The following is a 15,807-nucleotide window of genomic DNA, read 5'->3' as shown; positions in this document are numbered from 1 at the left end:
ATCATTTCGGATGCCTATTAAGTTAATAATTTTTTTCTCAAACCATATGTCGACTACGAATTAATATGATTTTTTTCTTGCATGCATGCGTATAGTGTCACACCATTAATCCAATAACATTAGTTTACTAAAATTTGATCTTGAAAAATAATTAAAAGTTCAAACTCAATTGAATAAATGTTTTTGAGTTCGATCGAGTTCGACTGAAATAATTTTTTCTAGTAACTCGAGCTCGAGCCCTGGCTCGAATTTATGCTCGAGTTTCGGCTAGTTTGAACATGACTATATATTAGTGCGATGAAAAGTGACCCTTTATTGAGCACTTTTAAATTTTGTGCTCAAACTTTTTATAATTATACAATTTTCCCACTTCCAATATATATANNNATTCAAATTAATACGTTGAATATTCTCCTCCATACTAAACTGGCTTGATGTTTCTGATTCCATCATGAACGATCAGCACTAACTTTGTCCATTTTGAATTGAATCACAAGTATTTTTTCTTAATCCTTTCTCTATTCTCTTCCCACCATAGCCTCGCCTCCTTCTCCCTGAACTTTTCTCGCCTGAAAAATTTCAAACTCAAAACATATACATATATATATCCTGGCAGATATTTTGTGTTGAAAAAACTAACCTGAATCTGATACGCCTGAGTTCTCTTCTGCCATCGGGTATAGCTCGTATAGTGACGTATACACCGGGCTCGTCTTGCTCCACCCACTCAGACACCGAATCATGTGGGAGACTGGTTCGAGTAGTTGAGAAAATACCACAAAGATTACTACTGGATGGGGACTGCATCGAGTTATCCGATGAAACCGGGGTGGTGCAATATTCATTTGGTCCGTGTAGTAATGTTTGTCTCTTCACATTGTATAATTCCATCAAATTTTCAGAATTTTCAGCCCACCATTTATCGGCTTTCCCTTTGTCGAACATCTCTTTACTACGAAAAGTTATGGAGTTATTATTAGAATATAGCATTATTGAAACAATCTCTGCAACTTTTTCGGTGAAATTTGATACACGTGGTCAGTAGCGGAGCCGGGAATATGGCTCCACCCGAGTTAGAATTTTAAAGTCTAAAATTTTTTAATATTTTAAATTGATCTAGACGGACTAATATCAAATTAATTCAAAATTTACATATAATTAAAAAAAAATTGGACCACTCGAGTACCCAGGTGTCATATAAGGTGGCTCCGCCACTGCACGTGGTAATCAATTATTAGTGTAACGGATAACGTTACATGAAATTGGGAGAAATTACTATACTGTAATGTGATCGTAACAAGAAAAATATATATGCGGAAAATAAGATACTTCTAGGTATCTATTGAATTATAATTTGATTCTTAAAAAAGAAGACATTCATGCCTATGAATTACCAAAATAGTCACCTGAATCGAATTCGCTTCAGGTCATTGATGCCTCCAGGCAAGGACACAAAAGTAATTAGCACACCACGTTCCACCTGAGCCACCCACTCCTTCGGCTCGCTCTCTTCTTCGAACACCACCGGGTTCACCCGTCGATCGTTGGCCACCGCCGGTATCCCCCCACCGCCGCAAATTCCCTTCACTTTCCCTTCCGTAGAGCTACAATTCGACCTCCGGAATTCGTCCAACTCAACACCAGCACTGAAGCTTCCGTTCCTCAGCTGCAGCTCAGCCGGGTGTCTCCTGCATGGAGTACAGTGACCGTACGCAATCAACGCTATGCGCTTGATCTGAGAAACAGGAACATAAATGAATCCCGATCAAATTTCACGTTTCGTAGATTAAAATAAGCAAACAGATGAACGAAATGATCATTCGTTGACCTGAGAAGAAAGGTTTTCGGCGGGTTTCTTGTGCTTTTCAACATCCTCCGACGAGCAGTCACGCGAGCTTGACATGCATGCGATCGGAATTCTTATGTCTTTCTTAGAATCAACTCATAATGGAAGATGCCAAGTTGATTTAAATAGAATAAGCGATGAGTGGAAAAGAATAGGTACTTGGTGAAGAAGGAAAGAAAGGCGCTGAGTTCAAAATGGCTTGCTTTCATGTGTATATTATATAATATATAGTTTTAGGCTTGGCTTTTTTAGGTCATTCTTTTTCCTTTTTATTTTTTTGCTTTTTGCTTTTATTTTTTATTTTTGTTTCCTTTTGCTACATCCGGATTATCTCGAGCAATTGGGAAAAATATATTTTTTCCATTCAGCTGTCAAATTTTAAATTTTGATTCATTAAATTTCAAATTTTAGTTTTGATATTACAATAACTTTTAATTCCGGTTAATTTTATCCAATTGCATTATTTATTATACATCACCATTTTTCGGACTAACGTCATCATTTTTTGGTGTTATGTCATATTTTTCGATGTTATTTCAACACCAAGACGAAATATGGCTGGAAGTCAAAATATCATATATAGTGCATTGGAATCAAATTTTGAAAACTTAATCGATCAAAACCAGAAATATGAAAAGTTCATGGACTCAAAAAGTTATTTTCTCTGAAAAATTTAATGAAAAATGATGATAAGTAAGATTATAAAAATAAGTTGCGTCCGGTCAAAATAATCTGCGAATAGTACTTTTATTTTGATTCTAATATGTCGATTTTAAATTGTTTGAAAACTATCTTGATTATATTGGTACACGATGCGTATAAAATATTTGAGATCATACTATATGGTAAATATTATATAATTTTAGAATTTTTTTTTTGAAAACTAAGCTGATTCAATAAACAAGTTTGAGACCTTGAGACTTGTTGATTTCAATTACGAGTCACGCTGATAGAGTGTAGTTTTTCTAATTTATTTAGATAGATTTAGTTATTTTTTTGTATTTTTCTTTTCCGAGATAAATACGTATCGAATCCACGCTAAAATCCCGTAAGTAATACTAACAATTACATTATATCTTAGTTTGAAATAATATCACGTTTGTACTTCAAACAAACAAACAAAACTTGTTGACAAGTGCATGCAGAGATCCCACCACCGTTGCATCAACATCAAAAAGGAAAATAACTTATTTAATCCACAACTTGCCTAATGTTGGGTTTTTATCCCTTAATTATTCAAAATTTATTTTTAATGGACTGATTTTTAATTTTCTGCTATTTTGATAAACTTATCAATGTGACGTTAGATAATTAAGCAATTTTCAATGTCATACTAGCTTCTTTTGGCCCTACACATTAGTATTTTTTTTATTAAACATCAATATTCCGAAAAAATAAGATTAAAAGCCAAAATCAACCGAAGTTATTGTAACAAAACAAAGTTTTAAATACATAATGAACCAAAACTCATAATGAAACAAATTAATATAATAGGAAAAAAAATATTTTCCAAGTCAAAAATCCAAATATCTTAGCACATCTTTCTCTCAATTGTTTTTTGTATTTATTTATATTTTAACTCCACTATCTAAAATACAATGGTTGCCCACTTATTTTACTTTTTTTTATAGCAATCATTATACTATTTTATATTTTTATTGTAACTATTACACCAGTTAATCGCCCTACATATTAAATCAATTTTTCACAAGTTGCATACACTATATATCTCAATTTTATTTCATGCGTAACTACAATAAAATGTGGCTAGTAGCTACGGTTTTATTAATTCTGTCGTTAATTTTTGTGTCATTTATAATAAAATATATAGAAAACTTTAATCGGAATTTCTCGGCTACTTATTAATGATAGGAATTATTAAATTGTCCCTAAAATTTTAGCAAATTTTTTTCTCTAAAAATCGTTCTCTCTCTATTAAAGACGTCATTAACATACAAAAACTGTTTCAACGGTTGATCGATCTACTTAAAGTACCTAATTTAAGTTTTGAATTTTTAAAAAAATGTAGTCAAATTTGGAATATATACATTCAGAACATTTTTCACACACGAGATCACCCAACTTCCTCTCTATCCGTTGTCGCCCCCGTTTCCGGAAGACAAAAACTCCACGCCAACAATATACTGTTAGAGTAAGTACCCGACGAGCCAACTTGTGGTTTGAGCTTTATTGACTCTTATATAAGAACAATCTTTATTTTAATAACATTTTACAGTTTTATCCAATTTTTATATTTACTTTATCTATACACTCATGTAAGCTGCATAGATAAAATCCTTGAATGTACTAATTAATGTACCATGAGACAGTGTGAGTAAGATCATGAAACTCATTAGAAAGTATTTCATATATTCTAAACAGGTTTATAGTCGAATCAGTTGCCTAAAATGAGGATAAAGATCGCTTGAGACTAATATCTATGACGTAAACGTCATGCTTCATTGGCAAGGGCATGGAGATGTCCATTTATACAGGTGAGTGATAATATGATGATGCACAGAACAACCCTCTCTCGGACTGTCCAAGTGATTATTACTTATCGAGTGGAATAGTATGCGGTTATGGTTGTACACCATTAGCTTTTTTGACTCGGGACAACATGAAGGCTCTACGTACTAGCATGCATTTTGATCTGTTTAACGACTTCATTGAAGGTCATCAAGTGGCGAGGTTTGTTGTAGTTTCGAAATATGTAGGAGTCGATACATTGTAGTTGGAGATTCATCGTTTGTCTGCGGACAAAGGTATCCTATATGATCTAATGAGTTAATCGTGTAAAGAATCTCTGGAGAGTATAAGACGTGTGCATTTTGAAAATGTGTTTCCTCATTTTCACATATCATGTTACTGTTATGACTCAAAGATACATCACATCGTTATCGAATTTATATGCATCTATCGATATACCAATAGTTACAGATTCGATCAAGATATATGAGTTGAAGAGACCGTATTGTACGCTAATTATAAATTAAGGTTCTTTCAGGCACTATCAGTGATACATAGAAGATCATTGGGCGATGTTACTAAACGCTTTTACCGTGATCCGATGGCTGCAATCAGATTTGAGTTCTGACATTTTTGATCAAGGGGTTGATGAAAAGATTGAGGCTAATTAGGGTAAGATTTTGAATCACAAGATGTTGTGAACCCATAGCTAGCTGTATCCCTGAACTATTTAGGGTCACATAAATATCGGACTTTGTGTTTCCGTTGAGATAGTCAAGTTCAAGAGTTGAATTTGACAATTGTAGTTTGATGGAGATCAAATAAATTGCTTATAAAGGAGTTTATAAGTGGATTCAATGTATTGAAAGTTGTGAAAGTTAGCTTAACTTTTAATTAAGTGAGGAGAGTGAAACTGTCTGTTTTAGTGGATGAGTTTATTAAATAAGCAACTGCAAAAAAATAGATCAATAAAAATATTGATATTTGAAATTTTTAATTTTTATTATATAAACTAGATTTGTACTCTTAGTACTTCGGTGTTGTATGATCATCGATCGAGGTTATATGTGTATGTATATATATACATACATACATACATATATCGTGCATTATCAAGAATTGATTTTACGTGATATATTAAACATGAAAATTTTAATTAATGAAAATAAAGAATCTTAATGGGAGTAAGATTATGAATCCTAATAGGAGAAGGACTTCTGATGTGAACAGGAATCAAGCTCTATAAATATTTCATTGAGGGTCACATGAAACAAGATTATTTTGCACATAGATTTTGTTCACCAAAAATTTTCTTCCTCTCATTCCACGCACAAAAATTCGGCCACCTTGAAATTTTTGAAGAAAAATTTCATGACCATCATCATCGCAGGATCTCTGAAACTCCAACGATCCATACTCAACGCAAAGTTTGTTTAGATATCTAGTGCGATCTAAACAAGGAATCACGTCTCTGATCATAGACCTAATTAGAGGATAAAAAAGGAGGAAGCTTTGTTCAAATAGATTTACAAAAAATGTTATATCCGTTTAAAAAACGGAATACTCGGAGCCTACGTTAAATATATAAATGTTAACAATTCTAAATATCCTATAGATGTTTTAATTCATAAGACGCTCAATGAATGTTTCAAACGTCGAAACTAAAAAATTTAAACTTACATTGCATATTTGGTCCGAGAAAACGGTACTTCAACATATATCGTCGTCGTTGACGAAAGATAGGAAATGCACTAGCTGCCAGATTTTGGAAAAAAAACCCAACTACACCATGGTCCGCTAGAACTGGGATGATTCGGGAAAAAACCCAAGTTCTGCCCCTTCCAAAGTCACTCCGTCCCCACCATAGCCATTATATTTTTGCATTACATGTAACCGATGAGAGCCTTTTTTGAATAGAACTTATTTGATAAAGAAATATTCTAGATGCGTCATTAGTCAGATAGCCTCAATAATTATTGAGGATGTGGGTGCAGCTGCTCCCATTAATTTTTTTTTATAAAAGGGGTAAGAGGCTATAAATAATTATATTATTTTCATTTTTTTCTCTAAAATTTGTTCTTGTTTCCCTAAAATTTTTAATATTTTTTTCGTCCTCCAACTTTGTTTTTCTGGCTCCGTCTATGAGTACTAGCTCCCACCCTTACATAATCTAGTTAATTTTCAATTTTAAAATTATTTTTCTAAAATTGTTGTCCAAACACATTTTTAACTATAAAAACTTTTTTATAGAATAGTTGTCCAAACACATATTTACTCTTAAAACAACTTTTAAAACTTTTTATAAAATTTTTAAAAAAAAAACACTTTTCTAAAAGCATTTTATAAGTACTTGTCCAAACGGACCTTAAATTTTTAAGTTTTATGTTCAATTTTTTTTCTTAAATAATTTCGAATATTAATAATTTTGTAAATTTTTTTTTTTCAATTTCCAAAGTTTGTGTTTTCCCATATCAATTTCTTAATTTATTCTATCGAGCTAATTATATATAATAATAATACTTAAAAATAATTCGTTTATGACTAAAATACTAAACAGTTTAAGAATCTTCTAATTATTTGACGACAAAAAATTATGTGAAACGGTCTCACGAGTCGTATTTTGTGATACAGATCTCTTATTTGGGTCATCAATGAAAGAGTATTACTTTTTATGCTAAGAGTATTACTTTTTATGCTAAGAGTATTACTTTTTATTGTGAATATCGGTAGGGTTGACCCGTCTCACCGATAAAGATTCATGAGACCGTCTCACAAGAGACCTACTGTTATTTGACTTTCTCTAGTTCAATCTCATTCTTTCCATTCAATAATTACTTAAAACAGTATTATTTTATCTTTCATACACAAAAATATTCACTAAATTTTATAATAAAAATGTAAAATTGCTGATGGCTTGCAGCACGGTATCTGCCATGACATCGAAAATCTAAATTTGAGACGAAATCATCTGATTATAACAATTTTAACTTTGAGAACCCATAACCACAATTTTTTTAAATATGTTCTCAGTAAACCTAAAGATCTGCGAATTACGTCGATCAAATAAACTACAACGAGCAATCTTTGACAGACTCAAACTAAGAAGACAGAGAAAAAAGAAAAATTAAATATCTGAATTTTTTATAAGTGTCCGTTCGTATATTTAATATAACAACACAAAAACTCCTGCGAGACGGTCTCACGAGTTAATTTTGTGAAACGAATGTTCTATATGGGTCAACCACGAAAAATTATTATTTTTTATGTCAAATATATTAATTTTTATTATAAATATGGACATGATTGATCCGTCTCACGAATAAAGATTAGAAACAAACTCAACCTAGAATTAAACATAAAACTTGTAGATAAATGTATGTCATACCTTAATATTCCAGATATGTCGGGCCAGATTCTCTCTCTGTTAACTGGAATATTCAATACCCATATTGATTTCCGTCCCCCCTCGTGGCAACGACTTAACGAAGACCACAACTGTGCAGTAGTTATACATACTACATAGTAAGGTTTAGGGCTTTCGATTAATTTCTTGATTTAGCTGATATCTGATTAATTAAATTACCTGAAAAGGATTTTGCTTTGGTTTCAGTTTGTTCATATTGAAGAATTTAATAAAAAAATTTGAATCCATATAGTGTTTACATGTAATTTTGTCTTTTGATTCGGATTCAGCTGAAAACGCTGTTGAAGTGATCGAATTGCGCAAGGATTATTGCGTCCGTATGTTTTTTTTTGTAGATAGTTAGAGATTATATTGATTCATTTGATGATAAATGCCTACGCTAAGACGCAGAAAAGGTTCTGGAGGGAGTAAACCTCAGAATTCCGACCCGGGATTGGGTGAAAACAAGGATAGAAAGGGGGATGATTCGGAACAAAGATCGAATTTTGATGTGAATTTGAATTCCGAATTGAACCGCGGTTTCGATCATTCTTGGGCGGAGAAATCGGGGAAGAGATGGAGCTGTGTGGACAGTTGCTGCTGGTTTATTGGGTGCATATGCTCGATGTGGTGGTTCTTGTTGTTCTTGTACAACGCAATGCCAGCTTCGTTTCCGCAGTATGTAACGGAGGCCATCACAGGGCCGTTGCCGGATCCTCCAGGTGTGAAGTTGGCCAAGGATGGATTGAGAGCTAAACATCCGGTGGTTTTCGTCCCTGGGATTGTTACCGGTGGGCTGGAGTTATGGGAAGGCCACGCCTGTGCTGAGGGGTTGTTCAGAAAGAGGCTCTGGGGTGGTACTTTTGGTGAAGTCTACAAAAGGTATTAAGTTTCTTCACCTTATTCATGCTGCATTTAAGCTCTCTTCTTTGCTTTTGTGGAATGATTTATTGAACGGTGAATACCGTACTAGGTATTGAAGGTGGAAGTCTAGTTGTGACTTTTGATGGTGGGTTAGGTGTTTGCTGCGCCTGATGGAAGTTTCTAAACCGATAGTGGTGTTAGACAATGTTTTGCAGCTGCTGACTACAGCTTTTATTTTCCTGCTCTACTCTGTGATTAAAAATACATGCTGATTTGGCACGAATTTTTTTTTTTTGGTGGTGATGGTGGTTGCTATGATATCTAAACTGATGCTTTGAATTTTTCAGAGTTTCCTGGTAAGAAACATTGAATATAGACACGAATTCTGGACACTAAAGTAGGTTAAATTTGAAGGTTTTAATTCTGAATGGTTTTTTGGCAAAAAAATGATGGATGGAGAAGTTTTCTAGGTGTTACTTTCTAAGTTGCATTCGCGTAGAAAGTTTTCAAGGCGTTGTTTTTTTGTAAGTTTAACATGAATATACATAAGTATTTGTGTCTCTTACTCTTAAGATGAAGAATGAGGATGAAACTTCCTACCAAGGGGGAGTGTGTCTGCTGGCTAAAGGGTTCCTTCATTTTCTAAAGCATAAAATACAACTTAGATGGCAAAATCTTCCATCATTGCTGTATAAATCTATAAACTCAATACTTGGTTCCGAAATATGTTCCATGACCCTAGCATGTCAATTTGAATAGCAGCTCACCTTTCCTCCTTTAATTTCAGTGTTGCGCAGTTCTTTTCATATTCCATATTTACATGTCGGTTCCTGTTTGATCCCATTAGCAGTCGACAATGCTACAATTTCTGAACAGTTTGTACACTCAAAATTACTGTATTAGAAATGTTCACTTGTCATAGTAATACTAATAATCGTGTTCCCTTGTTTTTACAATACTTGCGTTGTTTGTTGAAGAGGCATTTGTAGGTCTATAATATTTCGATATTTTGATGCTTTTAAAATTTTCCTTGGTAAATTAAGCCACATTAACATTTTTATCTTTTATGTCTTTTACTATGTACTTCCACCATCTATGCAGACCTTTGTGCTGGGTTGAACACATGTCACTGGATAACGAAACCGGATTGGATCCCTCTGGTATAAAAATCAGGCCTGTTTCTGGCCTTGTGGCAGCTGATTACTTTGCACCGGGTTATTTTGTTTGGGCTGTTTTGATTGCTAACTTGGCCCGAATTGGGTATGAGGACAAAAACATGTATATGGCTGCCTATGATTGGAGGATCTCATTCCAAAACACTGAGGTTTGCTACTTTCTTTGCTCAAGGTGCTTTTAATTCTTTGAATTGTCTAATGTAATTAAAAATTAAAATTTGAGAAAAAGGGTGTACCTCTTGCATGAAATCCTGCCGTTTTATTGTCTGTGAGGTATTTGCGCTGTGTAATCTCACAACTGCTACAGAGAAAATGTTTCTGTGACTTGAACCAACTACCCACAAATCATTTGAGTAGTTATTTCTTTTTGCCTGTGTACGCTTTCCTTTAGATATGAGAAACGTGTCATGAGTTGTGAATCTCGCGATTGTCTACTGATATACATGAGTATTATGCTGTATTTTTCTACAACCAAAATATGCCATGATTTTTCACCTCTTTCAATGATGCTTTTGTGAATCTGATATTTTTTGGGTTAAATCACCAGGTTCGAGACCAAACTCTTAGCAGAATTAAAAGTAACATAGAGCTCATGGTAGCTACTAGCGGTGGCAAAAAGGTGGTGGTTGTACCACATTCAATGGGAGCTCTGTATTTCTTGCATTTCATGAAATGGGTGGAGGCACCAGGGCCGGTTGGTGGTGGCGGCGGACCAAATTGGTGTGCTGAGCATATAAAGGCTGTGATGAACATCGGAGGGCCTTTCCTGGGTGTTCCCAAAGCAGTTACAGGATTGTTCTCTGCGGAAGCTAAGGATATTGCGATAGCAAGGTTTGATGTTGAACATAATTGAGTGATTGGATGTAACTTGATTGATCTCTCTCGCTCAAGTAGCTTCTTGCCTTATAAAACAAAGATTATTGTTACCAGAATGCCTCTCATTGTTAGTCTTATATAATTTATCATCCGAAAGCATCAGTATGCTCAAAGCAGGACAAAAGTGCACAAAGCTCTAATTTGCAATATTTTATCATACTGTCCAAAATTGTCCAGGGTCGTTAGTATTTTATGCAGTTCGTGCCATTAAAGGACCAGATTGTGGCATCCTATCTAGATTTGATTTGAGTTCAGATATTTTATCTCTGTTTTATTTTTGGATCCTTATGGAAACAGGATACTCATATTTTATGGTATTTAAATTTGCCGCCAAAAAGCTTATCAGATGGGAGGGAGGGAGGGAGAGAGAGATTTAATCAACTGTATTCCATGTGATTGTCTCCAGCTAAGTTGGAATAGGATTTGTATGTATTTAAATTTCGATGTTTATCTTTTCTTTTGCATATGCAGGGCTATAGCACCAGGTGTTTTGGACATGGATGTATTTGGTTTCCAAACTTTACAGCATGTGATGCGAATGACTCGTACTTGGGACTCAACTATGTCAATGATACCAAAAGGTGGTGACACTATCTGGGGTGGTCTTGATTGGTCTCCAGAAGAAGGTTATGACTGTGGTTTGAAGAAAAAGGATAACAACGGACAGACAACAGCTCACAACAGAACTGAGGATTTAACCAATTCCTTTCACTCTAAGTATGGAAGAATAATATCATTTGGAAAGGATGTGTCTAATTTACATTCATCAGAAATTGAGCGAGTTGATTTCAGGGTAATGTTTCAACTACCTATATTGACCATTTTGAGAATATATTTGTATTGATTCTTGTAGCAATCTCCCCTCCCTCCCCTCCCCTCCACATTTATCTATGCTAAAGCATGTGTAGAAGGCAATTTTACAAATCATTTTCTTCAAACATATTCTAGTCGATCTATTGCTTAGATGTCTATATCTTTGTCAAATGGTCTTCCTCGAGTACTCCTGTGTTAGAGTTTTAATACCTAATTGCGATCTTCATTTTCTGATAGACATTAGCTTTAATCTCAGTGTCCATTACCTCTGTTTAATCTTGTGAGCATTCATCATATATACACATCAGTGACTTATTATAAATAAAGATCCAATATTTTAGGGCTGATGTGTTCCTAAATGTCACCCACCTTGCACATGCTGACCTTACACCTTAAGAATTCAATGGTGAATTTCCATTATCTGAGTTGTTTTCTTTCTTCCTAATTCATTTTTAAGCTGTCTGATCTCTAGGGTGCTATCAAAGGGAAGAATCTGGCAAACACTACCTGCCGTGACGTGTGGACAGAGTACCATGATATGGGCGTTGGCGGGATCAAAGCTATAGCTGATTATAAAGTCTATAGTGCAGATTCAATCCTGGATATGCTTCAATTTGTTGCACCTAAGATGATGAAGCGTGGCAGTGCTCATTTTTCCTATGGAATAGCTGATGATCTAGAAGACAAAAAATATGATCATTATAAGTACTGGTCAAATCCTTTAGAAACAAAGTAAGGCTCTTACTCGATATATAATTGTATCTGTGATGCCCTTCCTTTATTCGCCTCACCGCCACACCTGCCTACCAGCAATTCCCAAGAAGCATATAATGTCCTGATGAACGGGGAGATTTACGTTTGACACACACACACACACACACACACAGATATATATATATATATATATTTCCTCAGGAAGGTTGATATTTGCACCCTTTTTTAACTATCAATGATTCTCGAGGATGAGTTCTACGCCCCCAGGAAAATATGAAAATTTAATAAACACCCACCATTTTAAGTAAAGCAGTTTGTTCCAATTTTGTGTTTAATATTTAAATCCACCGACCACTGTTCTGGTCTTTACCCGTCTCATTCTCTAATGCAGATTACCAAATGCCCCAAACATGGAAATCTTTTCGATGTATGGAGTAGGTATCCCTACAGAAAGAGCATATGTGTACAAGTTCAGTCCTGCTGCCGAGTGTTATATTCCTTTTCAAATTGACACCTCAGCAGAGGGTGGAGACGAAGGCCCTTGTCTGAAAGGAGGAGTATATTCAGTTGATGGAGACGAAACAGTCCCAGTTCTAAGTGCTGGCTTCATGTGTGCTAAAGGTTGGCGAGGAAAGACTAGATTCAATCCTTCTGGCATCCGTACATTCATAAGGGAGTACAATCATGCCCCTCCCTTAACTCTTTTAGAGGGCAGAGGGACACAAAGTGGTGCTCATGTCGACATAATGGGAAACTTTGCCTTAATCGAAGATATCATAAAGGTAGCAGCAGGTGCCACGGGAGAAGATATAGGAGGAGATCAAATACATTCTGGTATTTTCAAATGGTCACAAAGGATTAAGCTAAAGCTTTAAGAATGTACTTTTTTACGGTGAGTTGTTTCCTCTATCGTGTTTATCCATCCCATTGCTACCTTGTAAGCTTTTTATCCACCTTAACAGTTGTGTGAAACCAAATTGTATAATCTAGTGATCTTTAACTTAATATGGTGGCTCAATTGGACTTTCGAATGATGCTCTTGGCTCCATGGCATGATGGATTCCTCTTAGGAAGCAAAACCGACAGTATTTACTTGTCTACATGCCGCAGCTACCCCTCTAGTTTGCAAGTTTATATCTGTTGTAGAGCTACAATTTCCTTTACTTTCCTATCTAATTAAGTGGTACAACATTTAAAATACGAAATTTAGTAGAGTTTTATAAAATTTAAATTGCATTGTTAATACTATATATATCTTTTGACACAGTGCTATGAATTCTGTCCTGGAAAAGATTTTACAATAATTTGTGGACACCTATATGATCATTGCATGGTGAGCACCCCATTTCGAATCCAGTTCTCAACTCTGAGTTTCACCCATTTATTAGCTTTAGTATCATTGGATAGTTGATGCTTAATTTCTTCTTCAGAAGATAGATGTTTTAATCAACATTCGCTTCTGTTCCTGCAGAATCTTCGGTGCAACTTGGGATGAAAAGCTCCTTCTCTTTTCCAGGATCGACCTACGCGATCACTCCTTGAGCTATTTGCCACGGCAGCCAATACTACAAACAAAAATAGCCCCTATACAAAAACAAGAAAGTGCTAAAAATGGCACCAAGGATTCTGCTGATGACCATTGTACAAGCATAGCTATTACTGGAAGCATGGATATTGGCATAAAAAATTTGCACTTATTTCAGCCTTGTATGTGCTCGCTCGCCTTTTACATCTTCAGAAAATTTGTACGTACGTTACAGAAGTTAGAAAATGACATCCCTTGTCTGATTTTAGTATTGATTTTGTTGAAGAATATACGTATTTTTTAATTGAATAGTAATAAATGTTTTATTTACATTTCGTATGGTCACGATAAAGAATCTCCAGTCGTGACAATTTATGACTTTCAATATTTGTTTAATTCTATTATATGTATACAAAAAATCAGTGTGAATCGAATGCACAAATACTCTTGGAATACGGTCTCACCGTTCAATTTTATAAGAAATAAATTTTATTTGGGTTATCCATGAAAAAATATTATTTTTATGTCAAAAGTATTAATTTTTAGTGTAAATATGAGCAAGATTGACATATCTCATAGATAAAGATCTGCGAAATCAAGAGACCTACTCAATCAAATGAGCCTGGAATATACTATCATAATTTAGTTCCCCATTGTCTGGCCAAATGTTTAGCACTCGCCAAAGAAGTAGTTCATGTTTTGGCTACACATGCTCTCCCTATTAATCTTATTGTTGAAATTTTTTTATCCACTTGTATTGTATCNAGCCATAACCGAACCGACCGAATTAATTTTCATAACCGATGAAAACGGAATTAAATTCGACCGAATTAACCGATTAGTTTTTAAAAAAATTTGTGATTTAATTGTAATTATATATGTAATTTTTTTTTGAACACTACCGTCGACACAAATGCATAAAAACATGAAATCACACACATCACAAATGCATAAGTTTTGTTTGAACACAATTAATACATGTTTTTTATAAAATAACATAACATGGCCACAAAAAATATATATATAAATCTAATTCCATGAAGGAGAATAACAAATCAAGGGTGGGCGGCGGATGAAGCAAGGGTGGGCGGCGGATGAAGTATGATTTGAATTAGGGAAATCTGATTGTGATTCGTGAAAGGGGAATAAGAATAACAAATTAAATTTTAAAATTAAAAATTTAAATATATATATATATATATATATTGATAAATAATAAAAATTTATTAAATAATATTATTTAATAAATCGGTTAATTCGGTTAACCGATTTCAAAATTTTGAAAATCGTAACCGAATCGAAATAACCGATATTTTTTAAACTTAAAAACCGAATTTCTGAAATAACCGAACCGAATTTCCGAATTGGCTCGGTTCGATCGATTAATTCGGTTTAACCAAAATATTGTTCACCCCTATTTGGTGTGTACCTCGGTAGGCGCTGCTGAGTTTACACCCACTTTTTTTTTTTTATATAGTTCTTTGTTTTAAAAAAAATTAAAAAATTACTTTTAATGTGAACCGTTCAACATTGAACACCACACTTCCCTTCTCCGCAACAACCCATACACGCAACCGGCACCTCCCCACCGAGCAACGCCACCGTTGCCTCCCGCAGCCAAGAGAATATCCCTCTTCGGAATCGTCATCTCCCGAGATCTACCATTACCATATATCATTGTCTGCACCTCCCGAAATCTACCACCACCGAGCAACTCAGGCGTCACCAGCACCTACCGAGATCTACCACCACCATATATCTCTCCCCGGAATCGTCGAGACTCCCCAGATCTACAACCATCATCATCGTCTGCAACTCCGATCCACGGCAGAGCCAAGAGAAAGAGGCGATTAGACAATGATAGGAGGGGAATGCGCTGTGGCGTGTGGTGCTGTGTGCGGTGGTGTGGCGGTGGCGTGGTGGTGTTGTGCGCGGGGGTGCTGGTGGTGGTGGCGTGGTGGATGAAGCCTCTGCAGATTCCATGAACAAACATTAGTGTTGTGTTAGAGAGAAGTTAAACAAATTTTTTTAAAAAAAATCCAGCTAGCTGCCACATCACCTTCCATATGGGCATGCGCCCATGGTCGCTCACTGAATGATGAGCACGGTATCACTAATATAT

At 35.0% G+C, this 15,807-nt stretch overlaps 2 protein-coding genes across 3 annotated transcripts; one reads left to right on the top strand and one right to left on the bottom strand.

Moving 5' to 3' along the window:
• Positions 1-417: 417 nt before the first annotated feature.
• LOC140963661 (protein Brevis radix-like 4) lies at positions 418-2,028 on the bottom strand. Its single transcript, XM_073423062.1, has 4 exons — positions 1,829-2,028; positions 1,407-1,735; positions 641-952; positions 418-569 (listed from the first exon to the last, which is right to left on the bottom strand). Exons 1-4 carry the CDS (start codon positions 1,901-1,903, stop codon positions 491-493), a joined length of 795 nt encoding a protein of 264 aa, XP_073279163.1. The 5' UTR covers positions 1,904-2,028; the 3' UTR covers positions 418-490.
• A 5,686-nt stretch (positions 2,029-7,714) lies between these two features.
• Positions 7,715-13,987, top strand: LOC140962891 (phospholipid:diacylglycerol acyltransferase 1-like). Of its 2 annotated transcripts, XM_073421964.1 has the most exons (8): positions 8,465-8,600; positions 8,692-9,271; positions 9,684-9,906; positions 10,305-10,588; positions 11,105-11,426; positions 11,919-12,178; positions 12,552-13,052; positions 13,632-13,987. In XM_073421964.1, the coding sequence occupies exons 2-7, from the start codon at positions 9,156-9,158 to the stop codon at positions 13,033-13,035; spliced, it is 1,689 nt and encodes a 562-aa protein (XP_073278065.1). In that variant the 5' UTR covers positions 8,465-8,600; positions 8,692-9,155; the 3' UTR covers positions 13,036-13,052; positions 13,632-13,987. The 2 variants fall into 2 exon arrangements, with proteins under 2 accessions (XP_073278063.1, XP_073278065.1); XM_073421962.1 differs by lacking the exon at positions 8,692-9,271 and having other exon boundaries at positions 7,715-8,600.
• Positions 13,988-15,807: the final 1,820 nt, after the last annotated feature.

This window comes from Primulina huaijiensis, chromosome 17, assembly GCF_012295235.1.
Source record: "Primulina huaijiensis isolate GDHJ02 chromosome 17, ASM1229523v2, whole genome shotgun sequence".
NCBI classification, from domain to species: domain Eukaryota; kingdom Viridiplantae; phylum Streptophyta; class Magnoliopsida; order Lamiales; family Gesneriaceae; genus Primulina; species Primulina huaijiensis.
Note: the sequence above shows the minus strand (reverse complement) of the source record. Positions and strands in the feature narration are given on the sequence as shown.

Bases quoted from the DNA above. Each gene is read 5' to 3' on its own strand.
- LOC140963661 (XM_073423062.1), bottom strand. From the start codon at position 1,903: ATGTCAAGCTCGCGTGACTGCTCGTCGGAGGATGTTGAAAAGCACAAG. The intron at 953-1,406 runs GTGACTATTTTG...AACTTTTCGTAG, and splicing joins CTGAAGCGAATTCGATTCAG to TAAAGAGATGTTCGACAAAG. The intron at 570-640 runs GTTAGTTTTTTC...GAAATTTTTCAG, and splicing joins CTCAGGCGTATCAGATTCAG to GCGAGAAAAGTTCAGGGAGA.
- LOC140962891 (XM_073421962.1), top strand. From the start codon at position 8,110: ATGCCTACGCTAAGACGCAGAAAAGGTTCTGGAGGGAGTAAACCTCAG. The intron at 8,601-9,683 runs GTATTAAGTTTC...CCATCTATGCAG, and splicing joins TTTGGTGAAGTCTACAAAAG to ACCTTTGTGCTGGGTTGAAC. The intron at 10,589-11,104 runs GTTTGATGTTGA...TTGCATATGCAG, and splicing joins AAGGATATTGCGATAGCAAG to GGCTATAGCACCAGGTGTTT.